Source organism: Scomber japonicus, chromosome 18 (genome assembly GCF_027409825.1).
Source record: "Scomber japonicus isolate fScoJap1 chromosome 18, fScoJap1.pri, whole genome shotgun sequence".
Lineage (NCBI taxonomy): Eukaryota > Metazoa > Chordata > Actinopteri > Scombriformes > Scombridae > Scomber > Scomber japonicus.
Genome location: NC_070595.1, coordinates 24,368,680 through 24,384,248, shown reverse-complemented (window position 1 = coordinate 24,384,248; position 15,569 = coordinate 24,368,680). Strand labels below are relative to the sequence as shown.

The following is a 15,569-nucleotide window of genomic DNA, read 5'->3' as shown; positions in this document are numbered from 1 at the left end:
CATGTCCGCTGGGGGTCTCACCAAACAGACAGATTACTTAAATACAAGCATTGTTGCATCTATAGACTGTGGCTTTTTGCAGCGACTACTATGCTGACCGCGCTCGCGCTCGCGCTCTCCATCTACCTTCCACCCTATACTACAGTCATTACTTGTTTAGGTGTGTAACGACGCGCCTTTTCATTTCAGTCTACTGCGTCCCCGGCGGCAATCTTACTTTCGATGCGTGAGAGTTTGAGCATTTCAGCAGCCGAGCAGAATCATTTGCAGTATGGCTTTGGATACAGACAAGAACAGACAACGTTTGAAAAAGCTTGTGAGCAAACCTGGGAATGGAAACTGTGCCGATTGCGGAGCTGCAGGTAGGCTGCTTTGTGATAAGGTGGAGGGGAATTAGTGACAGATGCTGGACTTGCCCAATAATGATATTTTCCTACTTAACCGAGTCTGTTTAAACCTTCTTTGACTATTTTACCTTCATAGTGTTACCTTGAGATACTATAAGCTTCTAGTTCTTCGTAGGAACCCACAAGGTCGTTCAGTCTCTTTTCTTAGACAGTCACGATGTAGTCTGGGCATGGTTACAATATACAACACAACAGTTGACACAGGAGCACAATGAATTTGGTGAGGAGTTATGGATATAACTTAATAAATAAATAAGACTATCAGACTCATGTCATTGTTTTCGATTTCAACTTTTCAGTTCTGACGTCGTTAAAGTTAAAAAGTGATTCATGCTCTTAATTCCGGAGGTTGAAGGGCCAAATCTGGTGACCGACTTCCCTCTGCATATAGACATGTAGTCGCACACCCTAATGGTCACACATTGCGGGTTTATGAAATGTGCAGTTAAGTACATGAGCATGCAAGAATAAAAAGGTGCGGTTTGTAATAGTGAGTGAAAGTCAGAAAGATCTGTAAGAATGCATTGACTGTATTATGCATGTCATGCTTTGCTTACTATTTTGCTGTTGTAAATCCAATGATAATCATAATCATAAGCATAATCAATAAATACACAATACTCATATTATATGCCAATAAGAAGAAATTTAGCTCTCTTAAAGTATAATCATTCCGATTTCTTGAATGATGCACTCATATCTTGATGATGGAATTACATATTGATTTAAAGCTTTTTGGAGAGTGACTTCTCTGTTGGACTAGTTGATTATCTCAAGTATAACATGGGAGTGGCTAACTACACATCAGCTCCTTGTCGCCTATGCACAGATGCAATGTTGCATCTGTGTAGCTTTGCGATTATGCACAAGGAAGTAGTATAGTTTATTTGTTTGTCATGCTGTTTGTGCTATTTGTGCACTGTGTGCTCACTTAGGCATCATTAGCTGTGGTTGAAGGGCTGCAGCATGCTGATAAAAACTACTTGACTCTGTCCCAGTTCTCTCTGCTCGTTCACTTCACTTCACCACAGCTGCTGTAATCTTACCTTGCATTGATCAGGGGAATGATTATGAGAATGGCAATTTGCTTTCTCAGTTGTTTGTGTGTGTGTGTGTGTGTGTGTGTGTGTGTGTGTGTGTGTGTGTGTGTGTGTGGGGGGGGGGGGGGTTGTGTGAGGGTGTCTTTCTATCTTAGAGAGAACCAATTTTAGCTGTTGTGAGTGCATTTTGGCCAGTCCTCAGGACTTCAAAGAGCCATCTGAAGGTTAAGACTTGGTTTTATGGTTAATGGTACAATTGGGTTTAGGTTGAGTCTAGGATAAGGGTTGGGTTTAGGCATTTAGTTATCATGGTTAAGGGTAAGGTAGTGTCAAGTAGTGTCCTCACAAGGATAAAAAGACAAACGTGTGTGTGCGTGTGTTTGTGTTTTCACACCCTTTCTGCAACTGCTGCCTGCTCTGTGTCTGTTTGTGGGTCTTAATTCAAGTGGATTCATTTACAGTATCTTGTCAGAAAAAAAGAAAAAAACAACAAAAATAAACTATGTTATTTACTTCCTGGCTTTTTGCTGAAAACATTGATGCTTGCTGTGCTGAACCCTCTCAACTCATGTGCCTCCTTTCAAAGAGCAGTTTGAACTGTGTGATGTCTTGACCTTTCAAAATGTCATGAATACAGAACATAACTGGGTGACATGCTACAAAAAGGAGCTCTTTCAGTCTATGTTAAATGTTTTCAGGATGTGTGTTCTTGGGGTACAAGGGGCGTGGGCACGTAGCGGTCACCAATGTGTTGTACGCAAAAAAGTGTGAATGCAAAGTGTGGTTGAATAGTAGTTAAATAACATATTGTACATACATACAGTATACATACCTGTTAACTTACTTATATATATCTATATTAATTGATGTACAAATATTTATAAATGGGGTATGTGTATTATCTACATGTTTGTCTTTATATCTTTATATCTCATTAATATACCCTAGTCCTAACCATATAATAATAATCATATTATATTAGTGACAGATATGTTGTACATGTATGTCTATGTATATTATAATATGTCTGTCACTGATATAACACGATATAACACACTCATACTGAGGGACATGTTTTATAATCAAGTGATGCTCAGTTGCTGCAAAGCACAGCAAATGTGGGCTGCTGTTGTGTAAACAGTGTATTATGTGTGAACTTCTCACATATTTTGTGTCTCTAGAAATAGTTTCTATGTAACACTACCCTGCATGGGTCATTCAAGGTGAACTATCAGTGGTGCCCAGTGACCTCTCTCAGTTCTGTCCTCACACGAACTTTAATACAGTCCAGATGGTCTGCCTTGAGATCCCAATCACCTGTTTGACATAAATTTCACCCAAATAATTGTTAACTATGAGATTGTGTATTATGATCACGCCAAAGATGTAGACTGTGTTTTTAAATCTAGGGCACAGACACAGACAGAAGCTCGCTGTACTCTGGGTGACCTACCTTCCTTTTAAAGATATAGACACAAATGACTGACGGAATTGAAAAAGCAACCGGAAGGTTTATTTTAAAGACAGAATTAGGTTTCTATCATTAAGTGTCTCTGCTTCTTTTTCAGGCACCATTTCTGGAAGGTACCAGTTAATTCTGTGTGATTATTAGACATTTTAACCCACCACAGGAATGATGTAAAAATCTACACATGTGAAAAGTACTGCATTCCCCCAGCGATACAGTTGCATTTAATTAACCTGTCGGCCACTGTTTTGGTCACCTGCTGTTTGCTATGGTCAACTAGATTCAATTATACCTACGGTCAACAACATTTATTAGAAGGAAGTTTTAGTGCTTTCAGTTATTTTGAGCTCAAAGTGGATGTGGTTTTGTGCCACACACGTGTCTCTATCTGTTTTTCAGATCCCGAGTGGGCATCCTACACCCTGGGAGTGTTTGTGTGTCAGAGCTGCTCTGCCCTCCATAGAAACATTGCCCAGGTCAGCAAGGTGAAATCTATGTTGCTGGATCCTTGGAGCAAGTCTGAGGTGGAGGTGAGACTTCCTTCCTTACTGGCTGTTGTTTACTAATGTGTGGGGACATTTTTAAAGTATCCATGCAAAACCTTGAACAAAGTAGAAAGCTCTGTGTTTTGCAAGAGAAGATCAGGCATTGATTAATAGGGGTGTGACGAGATCTCGTGTCGCGAGACTAAAACGTGACGATATTTCTCGTCGAAGCGAATGTTGTCTCGCGAAGCCATAATTTAGGGGCACACCAACAAAAAAAAAGAAAAAAAGAAAGACGATTTTCTATCGCGCATTTGCACGTCATGTCTTCTTTTTATAATGTCATGTCTGCATCATTAACCTTGTTGCAGCTTCTACCTGCTAAGAAGAGTCAAGGGGAGGAGAGGGGCAGCGGCAGGTTAACCTCAGGTCTCTACACTGAAAGCCTGAGGTCGGAGGAGCGGAGGAATCTAGCACAGCTGTAGAAGCCTAATGATGCAAAAAGTAAAATGAGTCACACTACCAAATTATAACACAATTTATGTGTCGTTTTATTTGTGTATTTATGTGATACAGGAGTTGTGCAACTTACTTTTATTTCTGTGTTTTTTATTAGCAATGTTATAATTTGTGATAATTGGATTCTTTATTTAATTTATATTTATATATTTGAATTTTTTCTACTCTTTATTATTTACTTCTTGGTGTTTGTGATTGTATCTAATTTATGGAAATAACAACCATAAATACCAAAATGATCCATCTATAAAATATCTATATGGGGAAACCTTTTACAGAGCTGCATACTGCATATGATAATTATATATTTAGAAAGTAGAACTAAAGTGATTCATTACAAGATGATTAGTTAAAACATTTCAAAATGCACATGCATTATTTCCATTTTGTGAATTTCAAATAAAAGAACAGTCATGTATTTCCTTATTGAAGTTTTCTTAAAAATAGTGTTGAAATCTCGTCTCGATCTCGTGAACCCAATATCGTGTCTCGTCTCATCTCGTGAGCTGAGTGTATTGTCACACCCCTATTGATTATAGACCAAAGCATGACTTGAAATAACATCTGCAGCCTCTGGCCTCGCCCTCACCCAACCCACCCTGCTCCACTGTGAGCATCACTCTCATCCTGTCGCTCTGCCCCTGCATCCCTGCTTGGAAGAATAAGACAAGTCATCAGTCTCAATTCAGTGTGGCCTGAAAGGCATGAGCCAGCAGCTGGCAGACACAACCAAGATCTTTGTGTGGATTTTTGTGTGTGTGTGTGTGTGTGTGCTGAATCATTGGACTCTGTTTTTATTATTCTCTTTTAAATCAGAATGATTCCCTGTAGGAGTGAAGTGAAGGGAACTGGTTCTATATATCTAGTCTAGTCTCACAAACTGCTGTCCACCAAAAATGGTTTGTGGTTTTGTTTTTGCTCTTTTGTTTTTGTGTCCCCTTTTTTCTTTCTTTTTTTCATTGCTTTGATGTGTGTGTGTTTGTGTGCAAGACAGTATTTTTATGTGATTTGAGCCGTGAACTCTGTGTATAATACAGAGGCAAAAAAGAAGAGACTTCATCCCTTCAGGCATGGAGATACAAGAACCCTGAGCTGCAAGCACCTCATTATGTATGAATGCATGTGTGTGTGCGGCCAACCTGACCTCATGAGCCAAATACACATTTATGCACTCACAGCCATTAGGCAACTGAGCGCACACATACACGCACAGATATCACTTACAAACATGAGGTGCTTCTTTTCCTCCCCTCTGCAGTTTATGGACTCGATGGGTAACAATGCTGCTAAGGCCAAACATGAACAGATAGTTCCTGCCTTCTACTACCAGCCCACACACAAAGACTGCATGTAAGTGTCCTTCTCCACCCTCACTGATGTCTGACCATATGTTTCTGCTACCTCTTAACAGGTGCTCTCTTATAAATATAAGATGGATGAATACATATCTATGGCACAGTTGGATACTCTAAAAACTCATATTTTCCCTTATGCTGGCTTTAGGTAGTTCTGATTTTCAAAGAAAACCTTTGCTGATATCTTTTGTGTTTATTTTGTGTAAAATATCACCTGTAGCATCTTTTAACTGTAAATTCCACAGATTGGTACATTCAGTGAAAAAGGCACATGGAGTGGTTTTCGTAGGAAGGCTGACAGAAACCCCTCAGTGATAAGAATGCCAAGTTCCTGCAGTATGAACAGGAAACAACATTTCAGTAGAAGGGTTTCTTCTTAACCGTCCAGTGATATGAGTAAACCGCAATACACTATACCAATAATACTGTCAAACACTGAGCTGTGAAGTTAACTTTAGAATGGACCTTTCTTGTTTTTTCTGTAGACTATAGCGTACAAAGGAATGGAGTAAAAGGCAAATCTATTAAGAATGAAGAACTTTGAGGCCTTAGGGAAAAGTTTTACAAAGACATTAAGTGTGTGATGTTGATTTGTTGAAAGAGTCAAAGCTGGTTGAGCTTGGTGACTTGACAAGTATCTGCTCAATCAATAGCAGTCCTTAAACAATGATTTTTTAGAAGATGAGCCACGTAACATTTAATTGCCTCTATTGAAACTTTGCATGAAATGCTGCCCCGAGGCTCAATATTCATGTAAGTTAATGAAACGTTTCCAGCAAATTAGCTCACAGCTTGAGTGTCTAACACCAACTTTTGTGCAGGCTTCTGCGGGATCAATGGATCCGAGCCAAGTATGAGAGGAAGGAGTTTGTGTGTGTGGAAAGACAGGAGCCTTACTCGGCAGGTAAGAATGAAATGTGTCTATGTACAGTTACAAATACGCACCTGAATACTTTATACTTCTTGTTTACTCAGGAAAACAAGTCATTATTTATGTCTCACACAGTACCACCTATTCAATGCTGAATGAGCATCATCCAGTTAGCATTACCAACATTTTTGAGTGGAACAGCTGATCACATCCAAGTAAGAGGCATCATCTCACACCTCACTTTGCATGTTTCATTAGCAGTCCATAAATTTAATCACAATTCTTCAAATCTTCATTTATTTCAGAACCACATGAGGCACTTTTGTTGCTTATCTGCATCTGAGATTTTTGCCCAAAAGATATAAAATTACAAAAAAAGATAAAATGAGTTCTAAAGTAAAGCAGGGCATACAAACTCTAGTTCTTCCTCCTTTTTCACCAACTGGCTGATGATAATCTTGTGGAAAAAAATGTATTTATCTGCTGGGATTCAATGTGTGGCATGACAGTGAAAGCATGAAACTGTCAAAGAGTGTAGTAATAAGCAGCTCATTGCTCAGTAGGCAGCATTACTCACTGCTCATTTACATAGCCCAGCCCAATTAGCCTGCCAGTCAAACTGTTAGACTACTCGTTAGGTGGTTTGGCAGATGGACAGTTTATCGGCCTGGGTTTGAGAAACAAGAGCTGGTCTTCAAGGGAAGAAAACTACTCTTGGCTGTCTTTGTTTTCTCCCTCAACTTTAAATTTTATTCTACATTGACCTCTGTTTCCACCCACAGTTTGCGTCAACTTGCTCTCCCTATTGAGACCGTATGAAATCATTTTGATATTATCCTGTTCTGAGTCACTTCCTAAATGTACATTACACACAATCTTTATCGCTGTCTGACAAATGTCTCTTGGCTAATTGCCATGTGCAGCTTCTTCTTCTCTTTAAAAGAGAGGAAGTGGCACCAACCTGACCAGACTCAATCAATAATGAATTGCCCTCTGGACTGACTGACAATGAGTATGCAAGATGCCAAGATTAGGCCATTATGGTCTCTTAATATATTGGAAAACCTTTTAAAACCTTGGAACTGTATCCATGGTGAAAGCAAGAGACTGACTTTTGAATACAATTCAACTAATCCATAAATTAGCTGAAACAAACATTGTTTTTCCTTTTTTCCTCCCCTATCAAAAGCCACGTCTGTTTCGACCATTAGTTTAAAGTCAGTTTTAAACTTGCTTCAAATAATTATTCTTTTGCTGAATGAGAGGTGACACATGCAGTACTTATGCATAAATGTAAAGGAGTCCTGAGCGGTTAATTCAGTTCATAACAAAGTATAGTCCAACTTCACAGTTTGAAGAAGCTGAGGTCACAGTCTAATGGGTAAAGGGAAGCTGTCAGTTCAGTTTGTATGTTATGCAAATAAGAAAAGATGGTCCCCAAGCGCACTTTCTAAGGTTTTATTGATTATATCCTGATATCTGTGCTGGAAATGGTTAGCTGCTTCAGATAAATTTAACCTGAAGGAAAACATGCTTTTTGGTGACACATACAAAGACTTACTGTGTCATCCCACACCCATCCTGTTGAGGCTATGAGTGGGACTATCTCTTTAAATTGATAGTAAAGTGAGTCATTGCTCAAGCTACAATGCGCCAAGTTCATGCGAAAGTCAAGTCAAGTCAAGTCAAGCTTTATTCATAAAGCATATTTAAAAACAACCTCAGTTGAACCAAAGTTCTGTACAGTTATTGTTAAATACAATATAATCATACACAAAAATAATAATAAATAAAAACAATAAAGGAATAGTAAGAGCTCAATTTAAAAAGAATAAAAGTAAAAGCCAAGGATTCTCGCCTAGCTGGGACTGAACGCCAAGGAGAAAAGATGGGTTGTCAGCAGTGTCTTAAAGTGCTCAACAGACTGTGCAGCTCTAACCTGGAAACGTAGGGTGTTCCACAGCTTTGGGGCCATCACTGAGAAGGCTCTGTCAGTAGAGAGTCTGTACCGAGGCTGTACAAGCTCTGATAAATAAGATGGTGCCAGACCATTTAAACACTTAAAAACAATTAATAAAACCTTGACCTGGATCCTAAAATGAACACGCAGCCAATGCAAAGATGCAAGGACGGGACTGATATGATCACGCCGTTTCTTTCCAGTCAGCAGGTGGGCGGCTGCATTTTGGACTACCTGTAAACGGCGCATTGCTGACTGGTCGAGAGTCGAAAGTTTCAAGTTCTCATGCTACCCAATAGTCTGCATGACGAAACAGATTGTGATCTCTAAAATCAACACAGTTCCCCTTTTAACTACACTTGGCATACTATTGAGTAACCTGTTGTATTTGCAGTTGAAACATTAGGCAATCATGAAATGCCTTCATTTTGCACTAAAGAGCTCAAATCTGAACACAAAAATAAACAAATTTACAAAAGGACAAATAAAAATGGACTATATTGGAGAAGATTAAAACAGCAGCATTTGCAATACTGCAGAAAAGGAGATTTTGAATCAAGTGCTCTCATCTTTTTCAGGAAAAATGAAGTCTTTCTCAGGGGATACTGAATGTATCTAAAAGGCAGAATGCAGAATGAGTCTTTGCACTAACATCGTTCCATAAGTGATATATGCATGCAGAAACCGAAAGCAATATCTCACGCTAAGGTAGACAAGATAAAGATCTATTATCACAGTCTCATGACTGTCAAACTCTTCCTCTCTGTGTATCTCTTGTCTTTCTCCCTCTCTGTCAATGGTGTCTTGTGTTGTGCTGTGCAGAGGTTTAGGAGCATGTGGCTGTGTGTCTCTGCCACGGAGGAAGAATGGCCTCTTTTGTGTACAAATATTCTATATAAAATTGCTCCTAGATTTTTGAGCTGGACAAACTAAACAGCAAACTGTTAGAGGAACTGAAGAATAACAGATGCTGCGGTCAACAAACTTGCTTTGCTCTCTCTAGTGTTTGCACATTTTTGACAACCCCTTGCTACAGTGAATGACTTCTCTTCTTCTTGTCCTCGGCTGTGTTGTGTTGTTGTGGACAGGCTGACCATTCTGTCTCTATGGGGTGGAACAAAACGCTCTGACTCATGAATAATTGATGGAGTCATTGCTCAACTAGCAGTTCACCATTGCCTGTGGCCCAAACCATGACAACTCCATTGTTGGTCAAAAAGGCAAAGATCTAAAGTTTTTCTCTTGGATCTCTGTTCTTTATTGCATTGGAATTTAGCTCAGTCACTTTCTATGGATTTCAAGGGTTTTTTATTACAGTTCCTTGCAGGGGAAGTGGTTTGTCAGTTGTTTCTGTTGTTCTTTAGTCAAAAGAAGTTACAGTCAGTACAGTTAAGTGCTATTATGTGAGGCTATATGTGTGTGCCATGACCGCAACATCACTGGGGTTGCTGCTGTTGATTTAACTAGTTTTGAGGACATTTAAATGTTATTGTGATTGAATTCTTATTGAGAAATTGATGTATATTGATGTAAATAATTGTGTCCATAGTCTACAGTTGCAGATACATGAGATACAGTTGCAGAATAGCTAGTTTAAACGTGTACTCTCAGATTAAAGCCACACTGAAAGCACTGAAAAAAAGAGTTAATTTCTTACTTCTAGGGGTTGTGACTGTTTAAACAGGTGCTCTGATTTGGTTGGTGGCTGAAGCTGCCAACATTTCTTGAGAAGAAGTCAAAATGTGTTTGTTTTATTGCCGGTCCTTACAAGAGTGTCAGTTTGCATGTGTGTGTGTGTGTGCGCATTTGTTGGCTGGGTGTGTTTAAGATAATGACAATGCATTTCTTCCTGCAGTGCTGTTTCTGTTGGCGCATGCTGAATATGGGCAGAGAGGCCAGTGTCAGGAACAGGCCCAGGAAGAGAGCCAACAAGATCCTATTTTGTGTGTGTGTGTGTGTGCGTGCGTGTGTGTGTGTGTGTATGTAAGAGAGAGAGATAGAGAGAGAGAGAGAGAGAGAGAGAGGGAGAGAGAGAGAGAGAGAGAGAGAGAGAGAGAGAGAGAGAGGGAGAGTAACGCAAGTGAATAAAAGAAGTACATATAAAATGCATGTAAACAGATTCATTCACTGGCACTAATTAGATTGTCAGAAAAATACAATTAGAATTGGTTGATCACTGTGTGTGAGAAAGAGGAAGAGAGGGAAAATTACTTTTTTTAGTGAGGTTCGTTCTTGTAGAGCAAGCAGTCAGTTGAATCTCAATTATTTATATGTGGTAAAAGCAATGGGTGCTGTCCCCCACCAGTACTGACCACATTAGCTAAAAATGTGCACACATGCTCAGCAGAGAGACACATGTGCACCATATATTCACACATATGGTCAAATATACCAGTATTACATCTCTGAAATATTGAAGCTCTCAGTAGCCTCCAGTTGCTTTGACTGACTGTACTCTGATGTGAAACTTTAAATGTCTTAAAAGGTTTTGGTGACCACTGTTGCATAAAGTAATGTTACTGTTTTAGTGCATTCACTATATACTGGAAGAATTGGCATATAGGGAAAATGTAATTATCATAACCAATCTGTAAGCAACAACGTATATCATTAGTATCAGTTTTCCAGTAAAATATCATGGGGTGATCATGTATAAGGAGTTTTCTACTTGATTACTGGCACGATGATATCACTTATGCGTTTTTAAGCTGCGCAAATCAATATTTTTACATCTAGAAATTGATCAAGTGTGCTTGTGTGCAGCTCAGCTCCACAAGGCATTCCAACATTTTAGTTTTATGACTCTGTTTTCTCTCTTTGTGTTCCCGCTCTGTGTTGATGTAATGGGACCCTTGTGGCTCCCTCCCTGGCAGGCTACAGAGAGGGGTTTCTATGGAAACGAGGCAGAGACAACGGACAGTACCTCAGCCGAAAATTTATCCTGTCTGAACGGGAGGGTGTTCTGAAGTACTTCAACAAGCATGATGTGAGTGCTTTCTCTCTCAGAATTTGAGTTGCTTATCTCAGTTTAAAACTTTTAATTAAAAAAAAAAAAAAAATTAAAATGTGCAAATGTTGATCATCAATAGCTTTATAAGTAGAGGATGCAGCATTTATTCAAGACATTATGGTATCCTGAATTCCAAAAACTGCAATGATAAAAAAGAAAAAGAGCTGAATCATGTGTACAGATATAAAAAACATGTTGTAGGTTCTCTATTATTAATCTGTGGTAAACCTCTGCATCCTTTTTGTATTTCATATACATTTTAGAGCATTTCAAAAATAAAATAAGGCGAGTCAAGACTCTACATTGACTTACTGTCTTTTGAAAATTGTATTTCTTTTCTGCAGGCCAGAGAGCCCAAAGCGATAATGAAGATCAATACAGTGAATGCCACTTTCCAGCCAGAAAAGATTGGCACTGCTCATGCCCTACAGATAACGTATTTAAAGGACAACAGTACTAGGAATATCTTTGTTTACCATGAGGATGGGAAGGTAAGGTACAATACCTGTTGGGTTGGTGTTTTGGTGGGATATAATGTGCAGGCATGTGTCTACTGAGCAGGAAATAAAAAGCAAATGTGGCCATCTGGTGGATATGATTTGTAACTACAAGCTTGTGTGTAATTATGTCTATTTGAATAATCCTTTATATGAATTATCTTTGGAGATAATAGGAGAAAGAAACAATGGCTTCAGCAGTAATCAATGGCTAGATCGTCTTCCTAATCTGAAATAATATTGTTATATTATTTGTCTGTTCAAATGGATTTCTAGTGCAAATGGCATTGAGTTTCTCTCATAGTGATACCAGTGTGTGTAGAGTGGGGGGTAACTGTGGAATATCAGGGTTGATGATGTCTGTTAGGAGGTAATGCAGCATGGGTCACTGAACTTCCTGATGTCCTGTCAAAAAGGAAATGGTGGACTGGTTCAACGCCATCAGGGCAGCCAGGTTTCACTACCTGCAGGTGGCTTTTCCTGGAGCTCTCACGTCTGATGTGAGTACACACATGCATACAGACAAACAGCTAAGGGCCTCAGTTGTTACCTCAGGGCACTGAGACCATGAAGTTGATATTTCTTTCTGGAAATGTGTGAGGGGAAATTATATTAAGCAGTATAAAAATATACACGACGGTTATTTCATTGTCTATCTGTAGATGCTAGGTATTTACATTTGATTAATTTTCAGCACATAGCCAACAAATTAAAAAAAACTAAATAAAAAAAAACCTTTTTCTCCACCAGAATTTCTAATCCTGCAGTATGATGAAGGACTTGAAGCAGTATTTAGACCCTCATTATAGGCAATAAAAGAAAATATAATTTGAACTGTTGGGGGCGGGGGGGGGGGGGGTTAGGATGGTTAGGTAAGGAGGTTAGGATGTGTTGGGGGACTTTTCTTGCTAAGGACTCTCTCTCTCTCTCTCTCACACACACACACACGCACACGCACACACACACACACACACACACAAAACATACACAGTTGATCAGCAATTAATACGTCTTTGCTCTTTCCTTGGCTAGTTGTTGCCAAAGCTAACCAGAAACTACATAAAGGAGGGTTATATGGAGAAAACTGGTCCAAAGGTGATGTTTTTTGTTTGTCTGTTTTTTGGCAACAATTTTCCACTATATAAAGTGATAAAGTGCATAACATGAAAACAAACATATTTATTATTTCCTTTTGTTCCTGTCCCACAGCACACTGAGGGCTTCAAGAAGAGGTGGTTCACAATGGATGACAGGAGGCTCATGTACTTCAAAGATCCATTGGTACTAAAGCTGCACGTCCTGGAGACATTTCTGTAGATGTACAGTGTGACCAACAGATGCTGCTGTTAAACAACAACTACACGGTTAAAAGTGTTTCGCTATCTGGTTTCAGGACGCTTATGCACGAGGTGAGGTATTCATCGGTAGTAAGGAAAACAGCTACACTGCGCTTGCTGGCCTCCCTCCCAACATTCAAGGCTTCCATTGGCAGTTTGGAATCACCATAGTAACCCCAGACAGGAAGTTCCTTTTTACGTGTGAGACTGAAGAGGACCAGAAAGACTGGATTGCTGCATTTTGGACTGTTATCAACCGACCGATGCTGCCTCAGGAGTATGCAGGTAAGTTGCACAGCCGATTATGTTGAGTCATTGTGAGCTTCATTCTTTCTCAATTGCTGAGTCTGATATTGTGTTTTTCCCTTCTGTCTGCAGTGGAGGCCTATTTTAAGCACAAACCGTGACTTGTCTTAGTGTTTGAATAACTACTGAGGGGTAGGAAGTGGAGCTGGAGGAAGACATGATGGACCTAAGATGCATTTTACTTATAATGGAAGCCGCTATAAAAACTAAAGGGTGACCATTCACACAGTTCATTTTAAGCTGCCCTGTCGTCCTGCTCAACCTCACCCAAATCTTGTGCCAGATTCAAGTCAAGGGAGTCACAATAACTCCTATATTTATGTTGTGGAGCTCATGAACGTTAGTCTAACTCACTCATCTGTCATGTGATGTGACATACATACTTGAACGAGGTCAGTTATCCTGACCTGAATGTGCAGAAGTTACATCTATGTGTGGGAGTCAGAACTGTGGCTCAGAGATTTTTGATCTTCTCTGTTCTCAGTAATATAAGTCAACATGTGACTGAATTTACCTTGCAGATGTCAACCAAGTATAAACACCAGCCTTCTGGGCAGTTATAGCAGACTAACGCAAACATTATCTGACACAGGACTATAATATCTTGGTAGGAAGTATTTATACATGTGACATGCGGATACTCACATACATACTCACATTTATGTCCATGCACCATGTCTAATTCATAATGTATTTTTTACTGTCTCATTTGCTATTTGCAGCTTTTAATGTCAAGCACTGCAAGCACAATAAGTTATATTTTGCTTTTCTGTGTATTTTCAAGCAGCTGAATGTAAAGCACTTTTTGTGATCATTATCACTTTCCTTGCATTTCTTTGTCTCGTTTTGTAAAATTGTGATAAAATTGTTTGCTCTCATGTCATATGATTAGTTGTCCTCTAGAGGGAGACAAAGGAAAGGTTTTAAACTTACTCTCACCTCCAGAAGCACTTAAACCACTGACTGAAGGTGTGTGCAGTAAATTATTTAAGTGTTGAAGCAAACCATGTTATTGTGCATTATTGATCGTGTTCATACAAACCATGTGAGCGTGGATGCCCGCCGCCAAAGTGTCGCTGAACAAAACATTGGATCATGCTCTGAACTTACATGGAGTCAAGCAAGAAGATTTTTGGAAGTGTATCTGAAAGGTGCTACAGTTGGCCATTAAAAAGAGTAAAAAACACTTTACCGTCTCTTTTATTGTTGTTAACTTTCAGTTACAAGAAAGAAGTTGCACATTGAAAAGTAGTAAAACCAAAAGGAGAGAGAAAAAACAAATAACCCCTCAATACATCACTCTGACCAAGATTTGAAAAACATGTACAGTAAATACTGTACAGAGAGATATTCAGTTTCTATGGTTTCTATAATCAACTAAAATCTACCAAAGCAACAGTCATATAAAAAGATGCTTAGTTTATGAAGAATAGGTTAAATACTGTTAATAGATTATAAGAAACAAACCAGTCAGAAATGTAAAGACATTTTAAGAAAAAATGGCACTAAATACCCCATTTATATATTCATGTATGGAAAATATAAGCAGAACAAAAAAAGCAGCCTAATGTTTGCATTGGAAACAGAAATAAACGCAAATAAAAACTGAACAATAAACATTATTGTTGCTATACAATACTTAAAGTAACATTGTCAACATACTGTAAGCCTTTATTCCCCCAAAACCCACCCCAAAACCCACCCACTCTGATTTGCCATCTAAAGTGCTATAGGTCCCTATCCCAACCTTTTTGTACATGCAGAAAAAAGTGTGAAGTATTTAGACCATGTCTGTCAAAACCCCAATGTATACAGATTACATACAGTATGCTTGACTGTCTGTCACATCATTTCAAACGTTAATACTTTATCAAGAAGAGAGGTGTCATTTGAACTCTCTGAGACACAACGTTGATTCTTCATTGTTGAAGCCCCTCTATTAATGTCAGTAAAATATTTTAGGCTCTGTGACCCATGCACTGTCATGTTTCTGAAGGTTTGTTTTAAATACTGTATACCTCATTTGTGCATCTAGCATGAATTCAAATCTATTAAAACAATTATTTATATGGATAATGATGCCGTCCTGTTCTTCATCATTTACATACAAAATAGCAACACCCATCGACTTTTACGTAAAAGAAGAAATACATATTCCCAAATATCCACAGCTGAATCATGGACATGCTTAGATTGAGTTTATGCTGGTGAGAGCTAAACTGGCTCCAAGGAGCCTGTTGAATTACTGACATGAACACTGGACAGAAGACGCATCACTATACAGCAAGTACAGGAAATATCATCTACACATTGA

At 38.9% G+C, this 15,569-nt stretch overlaps 1 protein-coding gene across 1 annotated transcript; it reads left to right on the top strand.

The window, feature by feature from the left end:
* The first annotated feature begins 116 nt into the window (after positions 1–116).
* On the top strand, positions 117–14,326 carry LOC128378440 (arf-GAP with dual PH domain-containing protein 1-like). The gene is made up of 11 exons (XM_053337960.1): positions 117–362; positions 3,315–3,445; positions 5,178–5,269; positions 6,096–6,178; positions 10,979–11,091; positions 11,460–11,606; positions 12,029–12,112; positions 12,645–12,707; positions 12,822–12,893; positions 13,006–13,234; positions 13,328–14,326. The coding sequence occupies exons 1-11, from the start codon at positions 272–274 to the stop codon at positions 13,354–13,356; spliced, it is 1,134 nt and encodes a 377-aa protein (XP_053193935.1). The 5' UTR covers positions 117–271; the 3' UTR covers positions 13,357–14,326.
* The last annotated feature ends 1,243 nt before the right edge of the window (positions 14,327–15,569 follow it).